Source organism: Leiobunum rupestre, chromosome 9 (assembly GCF_980474605.1).
Source record: "Leiobunum rupestre chromosome 9, qqLeiRupe1.1.hap1, whole genome shotgun sequence".
NCBI lineage: Eukaryota > Metazoa > Arthropoda > Arachnida > Opiliones > Sclerosomatidae > Leiobunum > Leiobunum rupestre.
Window position 1 is genome coordinate 40,370,325 of NC_143392.1, and position 15,085 is coordinate 40,385,409.

A 15,085-nucleotide genomic window follows, 5' to 3' on the forward strand; every position below is an offset into this window, starting at 1 on the left:
AAAAGCATTGAAGTTATTACAAGTTCCAGACCAGTGAAGGACTCGCTACGAAATCAAGAAAGTGACGCACAGTACTCTTCCTATTGTCTGGGTGGTGGTGCAATAGGGGAGATAATAAATATTAATCAAAGTAGGATAGAAAATGAGAAATTATCGTCATCATAGAGGGCTAACTCTAATGAATTCTACCAAATTAGTCATTATCTCCGAGATATTCAGAAGAGCTCGAAGGCAATACCAGGAGATACAAAGAACCGGGATAGTGAAGGCTTACACCGCCAACACGGGGAGCTGATGAACTATTAAACCTATCACCAGTATTGTCACTTGCATTTTCAAGAAAGCTTATTTGGGACACTTGCTTCATAGTAATTGAAAATCTAGAATTTACACCAAGGCTCAAGCTAAATTCGTTTATTGAAGTAGCTTTATTTTTAACTTCTGGTTTAGTTTGAAAAGCTTTCACTTTTCCCTTAAACACAGCCTGAGGTTTTTTATCAGTGGTTTCTTTGTATGTGAAATGACACTGGTTACCGACATCCATTATCTAATCATAAAATAATTATAAAAACATTGAACTGGCAGAGCAAAAAAAAACAGTACATCCAAATTGGTACTAGCAGATCAAAGAGCAGACGCCAAAAAGTGTATTTCTACAAGTCACCACACTATTTTCTCCTTCTCCCGATTGGCTAGATTAAAATTTTAGGGTTGTTAGGAGATTTAACTGTTGTTACTCAGAGCTATGGGACGACTTGCATGGCACAAATTTACAGTAATCTACTTCCCATATTTTCTTCTGGTATTACATTACGATATTTGTATTATCAGTTTTCCATTAACTATATTTGTATTATCAGTTTTCCATTCACTATATTTGTCTTATCAGTTTTACATTAACTATATTTGTATTATCAGTTTTACATTAACTATATTTGTATTATCAGTTTTCCATTAACTATATTTGTATTATCAGTTTTACATTAACTATATTTGTATTATCAGTTTTACATTAACTATATTTGTATTATCAGTTTTCCATTAACTATATTTGTATTATCAGTTGTCTATTAACTATATGAATATTGCCATTTTTATAAACTACATTTATATTATCATATTTCTAAAAACTATATAAAATATTACAATTTTTCTATAAACTTTATATTTAGAATATATAAGCTATTGAAATTACCTAAGTCGATAGTTTTAATATATTGTGTTTTGCACGTAGGTGAATAATAATTTAACCGATAGAATTTTAACAGAGTTTTCGGGTAGCTAATGATATTATGTAGCTCATCAACGCCTTTATCACCTCTCTTATTAAAGTAATACTTATCTGATTAAGCATATTCAATTTAATTTATTTATTAATATTTTGTAATTTCCTTAATAATTTTACTCATTACTTTGAAAATGGTCTTGGGAATATTCGTGAATTCACCTTATTAATATGATTAGTGTGTGAATTCCTTTAGATTTCTTTGCTTTATAAAGATTTTCGTGAATTATGTAAACGGCTGACCATTCTTAGGAAATCGAAGTATTCAAATGATTGCTAAACCAAATAAGCTTGCCTACTGATTTCAAGAGATTATTGATTTTAAACAATTTCTTGTAATGCCTAATGTTACAATTATACTATATTGTGGTTTTTCTTTAGTTATTCGGGTTTGAATAAAATAAGCAATGTCGCGTCGATAATGAATTTTGACGTTAAGATTGTTTTCAAACGCTTAATATAGTTTTAATCATCCAAGTAGGAATAACGAATTTCGAAGCTTCTAAGAGCGCCGAGTTTCTAATTAAAGGTATTACGAGAAATGGAATTTCGTCGGATTGCTCTTGGTTGCTAGTCAATTTCCATTATTCCTAATTTAATATTTTAAATACTTTGATTTACGATTTATTATAATTCCCGCAACGATTGCCGTCAATGTCAAGTGATTATTTTAATGGTTGTATGATTAACAGTTATTTCTTGTGATTATTAGTGATTTCTTGCAATTTTTAACGATATCTTGCGATCATCAGTGTTTTCTTGTTGTTATCTGTTTTTCTTGTGATTACCAGTGATTTCTGATTACCACGAAAAATGTGGTAGGTACATTTGTTCGAATTTCAATCGTCCGAACGGTGGAACAAATGTTCGAATTTCATTCGTCCGAACCACCGAAATAACAAATGTTTCAATTGTTCGAGTTGGACAACTTGTTTGTTTCATTCGTCCGAATCGGTAGCATCACTTGTCCGAATTCTGTCGCTAAATTAGTATTTCTTATTGCTGTTTTTTTTTGGTCCGGATTTTTTTAGTTCAAGAATGAAATGTAAAATATTTCAATAATAAACGGATATAAGCATTATAATATCTAATCATTGTATCATATTATATCCATTTTTCCTTTGGCCGATTTAGTATGTGGGAAGTGCGTTGAATGTTGTAGATATTTTAGTTTAGGTTAGGTTAGGTAAGGTTCACGTTAATGTTACTATTTTCTTATATTAACAATATTTAATAAAAAACAACCAATTCCTAATGTTCGAAAAAAACGGACAAACGATTATTCGAACAAATGAAATTCGCCAGTAAAGTTAACATAAATTGTACGACTAAATCACCAACAAACGTTGTGATAAATTTTTCGGGCAAATGGAATACGTTTTCGGACATACGATCCTGTTTTCCGGCATTCGGACATTTGTACCACCGTTCAGACGAATGAAATTTGAACAAATGTACCCAAATCCGAAAAATATTGGTGATTTCAAAGATTTCAGATATCAAGTAATCCATTTTTGGCGGATTTCTACACCTGATTATACTCGAGTTGTTACTTATTTATAAACCATTTTCTATCGGCTTAAAAGTTTTAAAACTCACTTCATGACTTCTTACGAAAAGTGTTTTAAAAAATCAGCGAGAGCCTACGAAGATATGTATATTTCAGGCGAATAACATTAGCAGGATAGGGAGTTTAAAGCAAGTGGCGGCTCCTGCCTAGTTGCAGTCACTCGCACTAGATGTCAAAACAAGTTGAGTAAGCATCAAAATCTAGCCTAAAAAGTGTGGCAAATTGGGAGCTTTGATAGCTTTTGGGATTGGTTTCGGGAAGCCAATAGATGGCAGACCATTCGCCTTTCGCTTCAAGTCCCGGAACGTGCTGCCACCTAGAAGCACTTTTAGAAGCCTTTTTGTAAACTTTTTTTTATTTTTTTTTTGGATAGAGCAGCTACTGGCTTTAATACTACTCCAATATTAAGTATGTTATATATATTCGACGAAAATTTAAGGATTAAATTATGGGTATTTAAAAAAGTATTTTCGTAACTTCATACATACCCATTTGCTAGTAGAGTTTTACCTACTCAACTTCCAAGAAAGTTTAATATAGAAACAGTGCTTCACCTAAACTCGCTTCGGTCGCGAAATTATGCTCAAACACTCTTTATAATATTTGAATATTTGCGTTGCTAACTTTGAAATGTGTTAAGAATTAATGTATTTTAATTGTTACATTGATGAATAATCGCTAACAATCGTAACATATATCTGGCTTAATACACATCTCAATTGAAATAAAACCGAAGTCTAATATAATTAACCAAGGTCACCATTATTATAATGAACTTTTTGAGGTATGAAAAACAGTTTTAATTGTAGAGATACTTTAGGATATTAAAACCAAATGCTTTTATGATAAATATTCTGAATTAAGGATTTCGCTATTTGATTGAAATATCTCTCAAACTGAATTAAATCTTATTTTTCGATTTAATCGACCACACTACGCTGGCCGAAAAAATGTTTAACTATCTAGGGGATCTTTGGCTAAATTAAGTTTTGATATAATTTCATTCGTTTCTATTAAACTATCTATTGTAATTAATAAATTATAATTGCTTAAAATAGGTGTTTCTATAAAATACGGGACGTCACGTGTAAATGTTTTTTCTAAGTCACTAGCAATGAGGTAGAATAAATAGAGATCCAAATCCGTCTTCTAGGACCTACCGTTTCGCTTCGGGACAGTATTTGTTGAGTTGGAGAGTTAGGCCTAGTAAATGAACTTAATCAAATCGTGTTGGCGCCATCTATCGTGTTATTGGAAAACTAATATATTTTGCCAAAGTGTCTGCTTATAGAAACAGATGGCGCCAACATGATTAGATGAAGTTGAAACTTGATCCTAATTCTCCGACTCAAATAAAACGTGTCCCTCGAATCCCAGATTTGTTTGGATCTTTATTCTACCTCATTGGTCACTAGCTTTAGTTATTGAGGATAAAAAGCGCGTGCTCGAGACGATAAAGATTTTGGAATTCGAAGTGCACGTGCGAAACGCGCGTGCCAATAAAGTACCAAAAAGCTTAAGCTCGTGACCGCGGAGAAAAACATTTTATACTTTTAATTTGTTTTATTGTTTTATTGTTTAATGAGTTCCAATATAAATCAGTCAAACTCTTAACAAAGGCTATTATATAACTCTCTCTTACGTCGATCAGCTGGCCACCTAGGAGCAAGAAACACAAGGAGAACGCAGCTAGCCTTTAAACACGCTAACGAAGGGTTGTGTACGAATTTCATTGGACGAGCATCACGAGCCTTTACGCTGAACGTTTTACGGGCGGGGGGAAGACAATTTCCGAATTTTCCCTAAAGCGTCTAGCCAATGAAAAACATACACAAGAAATTCCACGACTTTTGACGGGTTGCGTTATCCTTGTGTGGGGTGTTGTGTTTGTTACTCCTAGTGGCCACTAACGATAATCAGAAATAAAAAGTGTAGGTGCTCTGTAATAACTCCGTAAGCATCGTAGAATGTTATCCGTGATTTTTCCGAAATTATATCGTTATTATTGTAATCGGCCCCTAATCTCTGTAATCGTTCACTGTTTACGTAATCGGTGTACATAGAAATGCGGAGTGTTTAGTCCCTCGAGGGGCTGACTACTAACCATAATCGGTGTACACTCTGCTGAAACGCTAACGACAGTGGTTCTTTAATCTATTCGCAATCACTTCGTAAGCATTTAGAAATCTCAGCAATCGTTCGCGGATTACGTAATCGGTACGCGTAAAAATGTAAAGTGGTTAGTCCTTCAGTCAGTCCCTCGGAAAGATAGTAAGTCAGCGCCATCTTTAAAGATGGCAAACTTACCAAGGATTTGTCCAGCCAAGTTCCGTCCGTCCTCGCCGAGCACGGCGTTGCGGGCGTCATAGGGATCCGTGAATTGCACGAACGCGTAACCTTTGTGCATGGAAATCCCGATCACGCGTCCGTATTTACGGAACATTTGTTCGACATTCTCTTTTTCGACGACGTAAGTGTTCAGATTTCCGACGAAGATGCGAGAGTTCACGGCCAGAGGATCAGTGTTGTTGGTCTGATTGCTGACTCTGGTCATACTGAGTTACGTACAACGCTGATGATAATGACAATGAAACACGAATATTTCTTTTATGTTAGTACACTAAACATTGTCCTGGAAGTTGGGCCGTTTGCGCGTGTTGAGTTAAAGGTGCCAATTCTATTCCGGAAGTCTTTCATGTCCAATTACATTAGAAATGATGTACGAATCACGGTGGTACCTATGAGAAACGATAAAATATTAACTTAACGTTGTTTGTATGGGCTAGATAATAATTCATAAAGTTCAGGCAATAATCGGAGGTGTAGCCAGGGAGGCATAGGAGTCACAAGCTGGTCCCTCCTAAATGTATGGTTGTATCAATATATTTTAGGTTTTTATTTTTTCAATTGTGTGTCTCCCCGAAACCAAATCCTTGCTAAGCTATTGGTATTACTCTACTCGCAATAGTGCATTATTATTTAGATAATATACGAAAACACAGTCAACTTCCGCGATACTTACAAGGAGACATCCCGAGTAGTTTCTTCCCGATTTTTTTCAAACCTGGGGGGTATGTATGTAGTTTAATTTCATTACTCTACAAGTCTGTTCTAAATCTTAAAGGTTTTATCTCCATAAATGTGGTTGAAGTTTTAAATACTGTAAATAATTAATTGAAATATATTATTAACCATTATCTACCATAATTTACCACATTTCCCATTTTATAACGTTACTTACTATTCGTTAAATATTTTTCCAATCGATTTGCTAAGTAAAAGCGGCAGTAAAACTACATGTAAAGGTTAAAACTGTTCGTCATGTGTCATTCAGTTAGATTTATTGCATTAAAAAATTAAGTTAAATACAAGAGCTGTTTATTTCAAAACGTTTTTGCTTCAAAAAAAACTATTTTGGTTTAAAAAGATATTTTTGTTTCAAAAAAATAAAAAACACTAAAAGACGAAAAAACATAAAACCATAACAAAAACTATGATAAATAAAAAAACTAGTTTAATACGTGTTTTGAACTCTTCGTCATAGTTTACTTTGCATAAAAATAAAATTTGTATAAAATTAAATTAAAAAAACCATATTATCTCAAGTTAAGCAAGTTTAAATCTTGACAAACTGGGTTAATACAATTTTCGTAAACGTGTTGTCGAATATGGTGAATTGTATTATTCAAATTGATTAAGTTTTGCAGTATGGAAAACCAAAAACTAGTGAGAATTGAAATAGATTTTATGTGGAAATTGTCATTACAATTCTTAGATCAAGGCCATACTTGTATTTGTAAATGAACAGGGTCGCCAATGGTATTTATAATCTTAGATTATATGAATTCACAGCCAATATAGTATGATTTTCGTATTCTTAAGTCATTAAATAACATGTTTCTAAATTGAAATTAAATATTTTTAAATTAAAATTTTAATACAGAAGATAATTTAGACACCATTTATTCAACCGAAGTTTAGGTATTACTTAAGATCAAAAAATAAACTTAATTACAATCTATACTATAGAAAATTGGGAAGTTTCCAAGATATTTATATCAAATAATTTTGGAAGAAAATTCACTTATTTATCAAAGCGGCAGATAAGTAAAAGTTAGTTCAATCTAAAATATCGCAAATTATTGGGAAATTTAACTTTTTTACGTTAATTATATAAATTTTTTAAATACAATGACAATACTAAATGTACTTATTGTAATTATATTCATTTCTCTAAGTATTCAAATTATACTAATAATATTTTTAGAGATTATTTAAATCTTTAAATAAAAACTTTAAATTCCCAGACTTTTTTATTGACACTGGATACTGCCACGAAACGTTTATCTCAAAGCTAAATCAAACCTCTCTAATCAGTGAGAGATGTGTGCCTAAAACATTTTACGGAAAATGTTTTCCCGTAGTCGAGTCTTCAAACTTTCAAAAAAGCGAGTCATCTCAAAATAGACCCTTAATTAGGCCCGGCAAGATCTACCTTTTTTTCCAGTGATATTTTTGGCGCTTGATTTCTAATCTTTTTAACGAGTACCCTCGCTCGTCTGGCTCTTCAGATGGAACGAACTTTTTTTCTTTTCGTCTCCATCTGTCGTACGATTCATCAACTAAGGCAGCTGCCATTCACTTAGTTATTAATGTACTCGTATATACGGATTAAACACGACAATGTACTTGTAGAGACAACGCCTAGACGCCACGTAGTTTCTCGACTTTAGGTTTTAAATTTCCAAATTTTCTAAAATTACATCTGGCGTTATTGAAAAAGTCCGAATTCATTGCTGCTTAAATTTGAAATGCTCTAACAACGACCTTACAATTGCAGTCTGTACACTCAAGCTCGCGAGGAAAAAAACAATTTCAATTAACATTGAAATATCATACATCTTCAGTCCTATAGTCCTTTAAATAAAAGATCATTCATAGCCGATTATAGAGTTTGTGCTGCTGCGACTGGACATATAACTGATTTGTCTATGGTCTTTCTTTATACTACCAAAGCTAATAATGTTCTATGCATAAATCTGGCAGCATTTTTCAACAGGGGGGCAAGACAGTCAGAGAGGGGTTTGTTTAAGCGCCTATTTAGAGTCATTCTGTAGTTTATAGTGTTTAAATTAGCACCGAATTTTCTCAGCTACAATATAAAACACAGACTACACAGTTGGACCGAAAACCTACGTTTTTACTATAAAACATGAATATGGTGAGATTTAGATATAAGTATGTAACTTAAAAGATTGTTGTTAAACAAATTCAGGGTTAATTTCCACAATTTTTTCAGATTAAAATTCCTTGACTATTCCGTTTTTCCTGATCATTTTAAGAGATTTTCCCTGATTTTTTAAGGCCAAAATTTTTATTTTATATTTTACTTTTATCAGAAGTTAATAAATTTCAATGGACTTACATTTCAGTAAAAAAAATATTGAAATGTTGAAAAAACTAGCCAAACTTTCAAGGAAATAAATGATAATCAAAGATATTGTCATAGATCTAGAGTAAAATTATCTTCAAAAGGGTCAAGAGAAAATCAAATTCCCTGACTTTTCCCTGACCTTTTACAAATTCTTAAAATTCCCTGACTTTTCCCCGACTTTTTAGGTCCATTTTGAAATTCACTGACTTTTTACACTCATTTTTAAATTCCCTGACTTTTCCCATTCTTCCCTGTTTTCCCTGACGTGTGGCAACCCTGAAATATAAACGATCAGCTAGGGCATTTATGTGATGGATACATAAATCAGAGGTAGAAAAGAATATAAAACTAGCGGCTAGCCTTATCACAATCCTCGCGTCCACAGCCTGACAGGTGACGAAATTCATAGGTCAAAGGGTGGACCCACTGTTGACCGCCGAACTATTGACGCAATCCGCACAGCTAGCCAAAAAGCGAAAACAAACGCGCAGCCAACTCCCGGATCTCGCACAGCTGCGGAAATAATAAAGATATGAGTTCTACCACTGACCAATAGTGCTTCCAGCCGCACTATAGGCGTTATGTCAACGGAGGAAATAATGGCAATAGATCAGATTTCAGAATATCTGCATTGACGCTCAGATATTATCCGATCAGTTAATACGGACTGTCACTCAAGTTCGTATAGGAATTAAATATAACTTAATTTTCCAAGAAACATTTAGTGTTTTCAGTCCAATTTTAGAGTTTTTGCCCGGCAATCGCGTTTCTTAGTTAAACGTAACAGAGATTATGTGAAGTGACATGTAGATTTTTTGTCATAAGCTTAAATAATAATTACGTAACTTGTAATGTAACATCTTTTTGGTTCTGTATCGTTTACAACCCACTTGAAGGGCTAATTCTGTAGATATTTGTTGAGGTACAGTGGTAGGTTGATATCGGCAGTATGAATCGTGAAAAGCTAAAGTTCCTACACTGTACTATTGAGCGAAATTGGTCTAAAGTTAAAATTTCTGACAAGTGGTTCCTCTTTAGAACATTTAAAATGTGTAGATTTTTTTACAATTTGCTAATCTTGATGAGGTAGAATTTCAACTAATCTTTTAAAAATTACCGCAACTATTGCATATAAAGTCTGCCATTTTCTAAAATAGGGTCGAATTAAAATCATCTGTTAAGTGTGACCAACCGTCACAAACCTTTAAACCAAATGGGCTGAAAAGTACGGCACTTCAGGAAATTTTAGATTACTAAGTGTTTTAGCTTTTCCAGTGATCTATGAATTCGTTAATGTTTACATCTTGTGGTCTTAATATTTTTCCCTATCTTAAAATATCAAATTTAAAAATGGATGACACTGAAAACAAAATCTATAAAAAGAATAATGATATGGGTTGAGGCGTAACTTTGTAAATGACCCGGAAAAAGTCCAGATCGTTGCGAAATATCTTTAGAGAAGACTACACCTAGTTTTTGCCATAAAAAAATCAAGGTTCGTAAATCTTTATATGACCTTTAATACGAAAGGAAAACTTTGACATACACCTAAATTTTGTATGAGAAAGTCAGATAAGACGCCGTGTTTGAAATACGGCTTACGCGTGTAGATAACCATGCTATATCTTTTTGGCTTTCGAAGATTCTACAATTTGTTTTAAAAGCTTTCTAGAGATACTTTTTGTGAAAGTTTTTATAATCTTTTTCGTATTATAGATGTTGTCTTTAATACACAGTAAAAGTTTCTTGTTTAAAAACATTTTCTACTAAAAGAAAAATAACGGGGGTATTTTGAAATGCGATATATACTATTAAAGGTAGTGGGTTTTTTTTATCATTATCTAGATTTTTGTTTAAGTCAATGATATTTATCTAAACGTATTTCATAACGCTTGGCTAGAACAATTTATTCTGGGTGAATACAAAACTTAATAAAATAACAGTTGAATTATAAATTATATTATGATAATCGACATATACCAAAACTATTTACAATTAAAATTTAACAAATTAAATAATTTGCCTTAACCATAAATAATATTTTACGTACGCTATGTATTAAAAATAAACTGGATCATAGTGGGTAGTTTTGTTATCTCAAATAATTTATAAATTTATCTTTTCTGATTCAAAAGAAGGCTCTAACGTTTTGGAATTTCTTAGCAGTAAATTTCCAGAGCGCATTAATTGCGTTTTGTGAAACGGAATGTCGTATCTTCGTTCCATCATTAATTAAAGGTCTCCCCTCAAATTCCAGGTATAAAAATAGGCAAGAATTGTTCTGGTGGTCTGTTGTACGATGTTTAAATTTTAAGAAACGTTAGAAATCCCAAGAATGTAGTACTTTGGTCTCTAGTTCTTTGTTATTTATCTTGTTTTGTTAAGATAAGACGTTTTGTTTCAAACTGTTAGAAAATATTATGAAACTCTTAATGAACTATATTACCTTTAACAGTTACTTTTCAATAAGATAAAATTCTGATTCTGAAGGGCCTAAACTCAGGAACGCTTGAAGATTTGGTATTTAAAATCTTAATACTTTGAAAACCAAACTTTGAATTTGGAAATTGCTAATCTGGAGGACTGGCTGAATGGAGAAGAAATTCGTTACTTATTTCCGTGTTAACTCTCCACCAGTGGCGTAGCTAGCATGGGTGACACCCGGGGCGGATATCATGGTGTGCTACTTACTAGTCTATAGTTGGTGTAAGTTTTTATTTTTTCACGGTTGGGTGTCATCCCCAAATCACGCCCAAACGGGTGGCACCTGGGGCGGACCACCCCCACCGCCCCCTCCCTAGCTACGCCACTGCTTATCACCACGAAAATATATCCGTGTTTTTCTGTTTGCAAGGACTATGGAATATATAATCAGTGTAAAATTTAATAATATAGCCCTAATACAGATAAAATTCGATTAGCCAATTAAAAATGAGAAGAAGCTATATAGACCAACTTTATATAAATTTTAAAGCTTTGGTTGATAGAACTATTTAAAAGACGCTTTGGACATGAAACAAAGCAATGAATAGTCTCCAGCAACAAAAGAAAACAAGAATAGTTTTATAAACAAGATGGTAGTATATGCGTATTAAGTAAATTAAAAAGAAAATTTAAACAACCAAAATGTTTTCTTCTGTTATGTATTATCCCTAAAAGACAGCCCCCGTTTAGTTTAATAAATTTAAGCCATAACAAAATCTTCTAATCTACGGTCTCGCTTCACACGTTTTCTTTACATCCCGAATAACGATAATTAATTACGCGCATTTATGGAGATAAGGAGTTTATTAAAATAAAGATTAAAAAAGTTGCCACAAGGGATATTTCACTTATGAGATCGATATTTTCCATATCGGTACTTCAATTGTTCGTTTTTTTTAATTGGTAAGACGTTGTACCTTTGTTTTCAGGAAAATACGTAAATTAATATTTAAAAACCAAAACATATTGGAATATTTATAAAAAAAAATAAAACTATATGTAAAGTTGATAAGTATTCTTCGTTAAATATTATCAACTGTTCAATTTAAAAAAAACGGACAATATTGGAGCATATATAATGAATTTATGGAGTGGCGGAGTGGTTAGCGCTTTAGCACGCAGGAAGAGGAGCCGTGTTCGATCACGGACATTCAATATACAGGACGAGTCACTGAATTGAAAAATTCGCCGCGAAACGTCACACGTCTCTGCGCATACTTTTCGCGCTAAAAGAGGCGATGTAAACAAACCATGAGGTCACGATTTTGTAAGCACCTGTAAACGTACTCTGCTTTGCTCGCTTTGCCTTATCTATTCGGAAGCAAACAAATTAAGATACATTAATTTTATAATTTAAAACGAATTCTCCTAATAATAAATTAATAAAGAAGAAACGAATTTTGAAGGAAAGGAACGAGTGCTAAAAAGAAGTAAAGAAATATCAACGAAAATGGCTAAAACCTGGTTAAAACATGTGGAGCATTCATACGCAAAGTAATTCATTATTTTTACAAAACAATCGCTTATAAATGATTGATTTGCCAATTTTGTGTGAATATTATTTTTAGACCTCCTAATACTGCAACAATTCCTATTCCAAATGTCTCATGTTTAATGCCTAAACCACCATCAGCTATTTTAACAGAAGAATTTAAAGAATCAAGTTTAGATGTTCAAAATTTTAAATTAGTTGACCTAGTGGCCGACACTAATTTAGCAGCTGAACAAGTGAAAGGATTGCCAGAAAGAAATGAGCCTGATGAAATCCACCCAACTAATGGTATTAATTAAAGGAAAACAGAAGCATCAGTGAAAACAGCTGCTTTTCATAACATTGTGATCTCATTGTGTCCAGATGAAGTTATGAAATTATTGCGGTGTACGCTGAATGATTTTCAAGAACTACTTTTTCAGGAAGGTCCCAAAAACATTCAAAAAATTAGAACTACTTTACAAAATATTGAAGCTCTTGATTGGCCTGAAAAAAAAAACATATTTTTGAATGTCCGTGGTTCGATCCCAGCTTGTGGCACTGGGTGCAAACTCGGAACTACTCCTGCGTAGAGTTTTCAAGTTCTCTCCCCACTTGTTGGCGTTTTCCACCGAAATATTCAGTTTCCCTTTTCCCTAAAAACTTGTAGAGATTAACGGTAATAGTAAGTGTCGGGAGCTGTTGGCTCCCGCAGCATGAACGGATTGCCACCACCCTCCTACGCATTGGTCCTTGGGTTTTAGTCAGCTGATTATTATTATTATTAAAAAAATATAAGTTAATTAGTATACTTCACATAATATAGATGGCTCTCCGAAAAAATGCGTAATTAATATTTTAAAACCGCATAAAATGATGTTATATATTTATGAAGTAAGTTAAATAAATATAAATTGTATTGTTATTATTCACAAATTTGAGATAGCAGGATTCACTCAAATCTTCAAATTGCTTATATTAAAATATGATTCTAAAAATATAGGATTTTGTAGGACTATTCTTGTTAAATTATAGGATTTTGTAGGACTATTCTTGTTAAATTATAGGATTTAATAGGACTGTATATGCCATTTCATTTACTAACTTTATGCATTTAAAAACCAAATCTATATTTAGAGAAATAAATCTTTTATTTTCACATAAAAATATAAATTATTTACCCATTTTATCACAAAAATATACTAGTAGCTAACCATATTAACATTAACAAAAGTATAGACTAGAATGATTTTCTGCATAACATTTTTCGTGTTATCGTTTTAGCTAAGCAGATACAACACTTTCATTTTATCAAAATTGCGGACAAGCTGTTCTATAAATGTTAGTCAAACATACTAGATCGTCTATATCGATCTGATACTTAAGCGAAATAAGCTAATTTGTAACCTCTCTAACAAACGATTAAATCGGTCATATTATTCGCATCCAATTGCCGAAATCTAAGTCGTTGCTTTGATCTTGAGGATGCTTCACAATCAGCCTGCAATTGCTCTTCCAATTGCCGAGATCAATGGTAACTTTGGCTTACAGCTCTAGTAGTGTGTCTAGAAAATACTCTCCATCGTTTTGGTGGTACAGTCGGTGTTGCCAATAGAAATTGTAGAATGAACGGAAATTTTTACGTACTGGCGTATTTTAACGAAAGTTAACAGAAATTTAATTATTTTATTGCACGTGGAATGAATACAAAAAAAACGTCTTTTTTCGTGTGAATATTTAAATATTAAATACCTTGAAATATATTTACCTGAAATCTCGCAAAAATTATACATATAGCACGAACTAACTGATGATTGTTTACGCGTACATAGACTTTGAATCGATCCACATGTGGAATCTAAATATAAGGTCTTTAATAGGCCTAGCTATGGCCAAATTTTAATTCACATCAATTTGAGTTTACTATGCCTATGGCGGAAAATAATTAACTAACTAACGAAAGAACATTTCACCCTTTGAGACGTTGATAAGGAGCAATAGAATTTATATTTAGCCAAGAAACCGATAAGCTAAAAACTACTTGATGAATGTATTATATTGAGGAGATCTTTTCTGGATAATGCTAAAACTTTTGATCTCAAAAGTAAAAAAGAAAGACATTAAAGTTCCCTGAACGGAAGGGAATCAAGCTGGGTTCGACGTGGATTTTTCATTAAATAAAGCAGTAGACCGATCAATCAAAGTTTTATACTTAATTGAAATGTATAAAGGGTGGGTAATTCAAAGAGTATAACCACTAAACTTGGCAAACTATTCGCTTAAACAATCTAGAAATTCTTCATCAATAATTATTTCTGGTTACGGAAGTTCATCTGCCTTTCAATCTAATTTTATTTGGAGCCTATACTTTAATTTACTTTGGAGCACATATTTTTATTGTCTTTGGAGCACATACTTGTATTGTGTTTAGATAACATACTTTTATTGTATTTAGAGCACACGTACTTCTATTGTATTTGGAGCATATTATGTTATTGATTTAAAGATTAAATACTTTTAAATATATTTACCTAAAATATCACCAAAATTATATCTTTAGCACGCACTAGCTGATAATTGTTTACACGTCTATAGACTTTATATGTTATGAACATTGACACTAAAAAATAGAACTGCACGTGGAATTTTAAAGTTTAGGCCTTGAATAGGCCTAGCACATAATTTGATTTGTTTTGGAGCACATTCTTTTATTCGATTTGGAGCACAAACGTTTATTTGCTTTGGAGCAAAACCTTTTATTGGTTTAGGAGCAAAAACCTTTATTTGCTTTGGAGAAAAAACTTTTATTGGCTTTGGAGCACAATTTTTTATTGATTTTGG

The 15,085-nt window shown here is 32.6% G+C and overlaps 1 protein-coding gene across 3 annotated transcripts in view; it reads right to left on the minus strand.

Annotated features, from left to right (window-relative positions):
• Positions 1-15,085, minus strand: part of LOC149927819 (uncharacterized) — a 79,182-nt gene that overhangs the window by 33,210 nt on the left and 30,887 nt on the right. For all 3 annotated transcript variants that reach the window (XM_090158377.1, XM_090158376.1, XM_090158378.1), the window contains exon 2: positions 5,163-5,593. In XM_090158377.1, coding sequence (XP_090014503.1) covers positions 5,163-5,409 — 247 coding nt within the window. In that variant the 5' untranslated portion in view covers positions 5,410-5,593. The remainder of the gene's footprint in view (positions 1-5,162; positions 5,594-15,085) is intronic.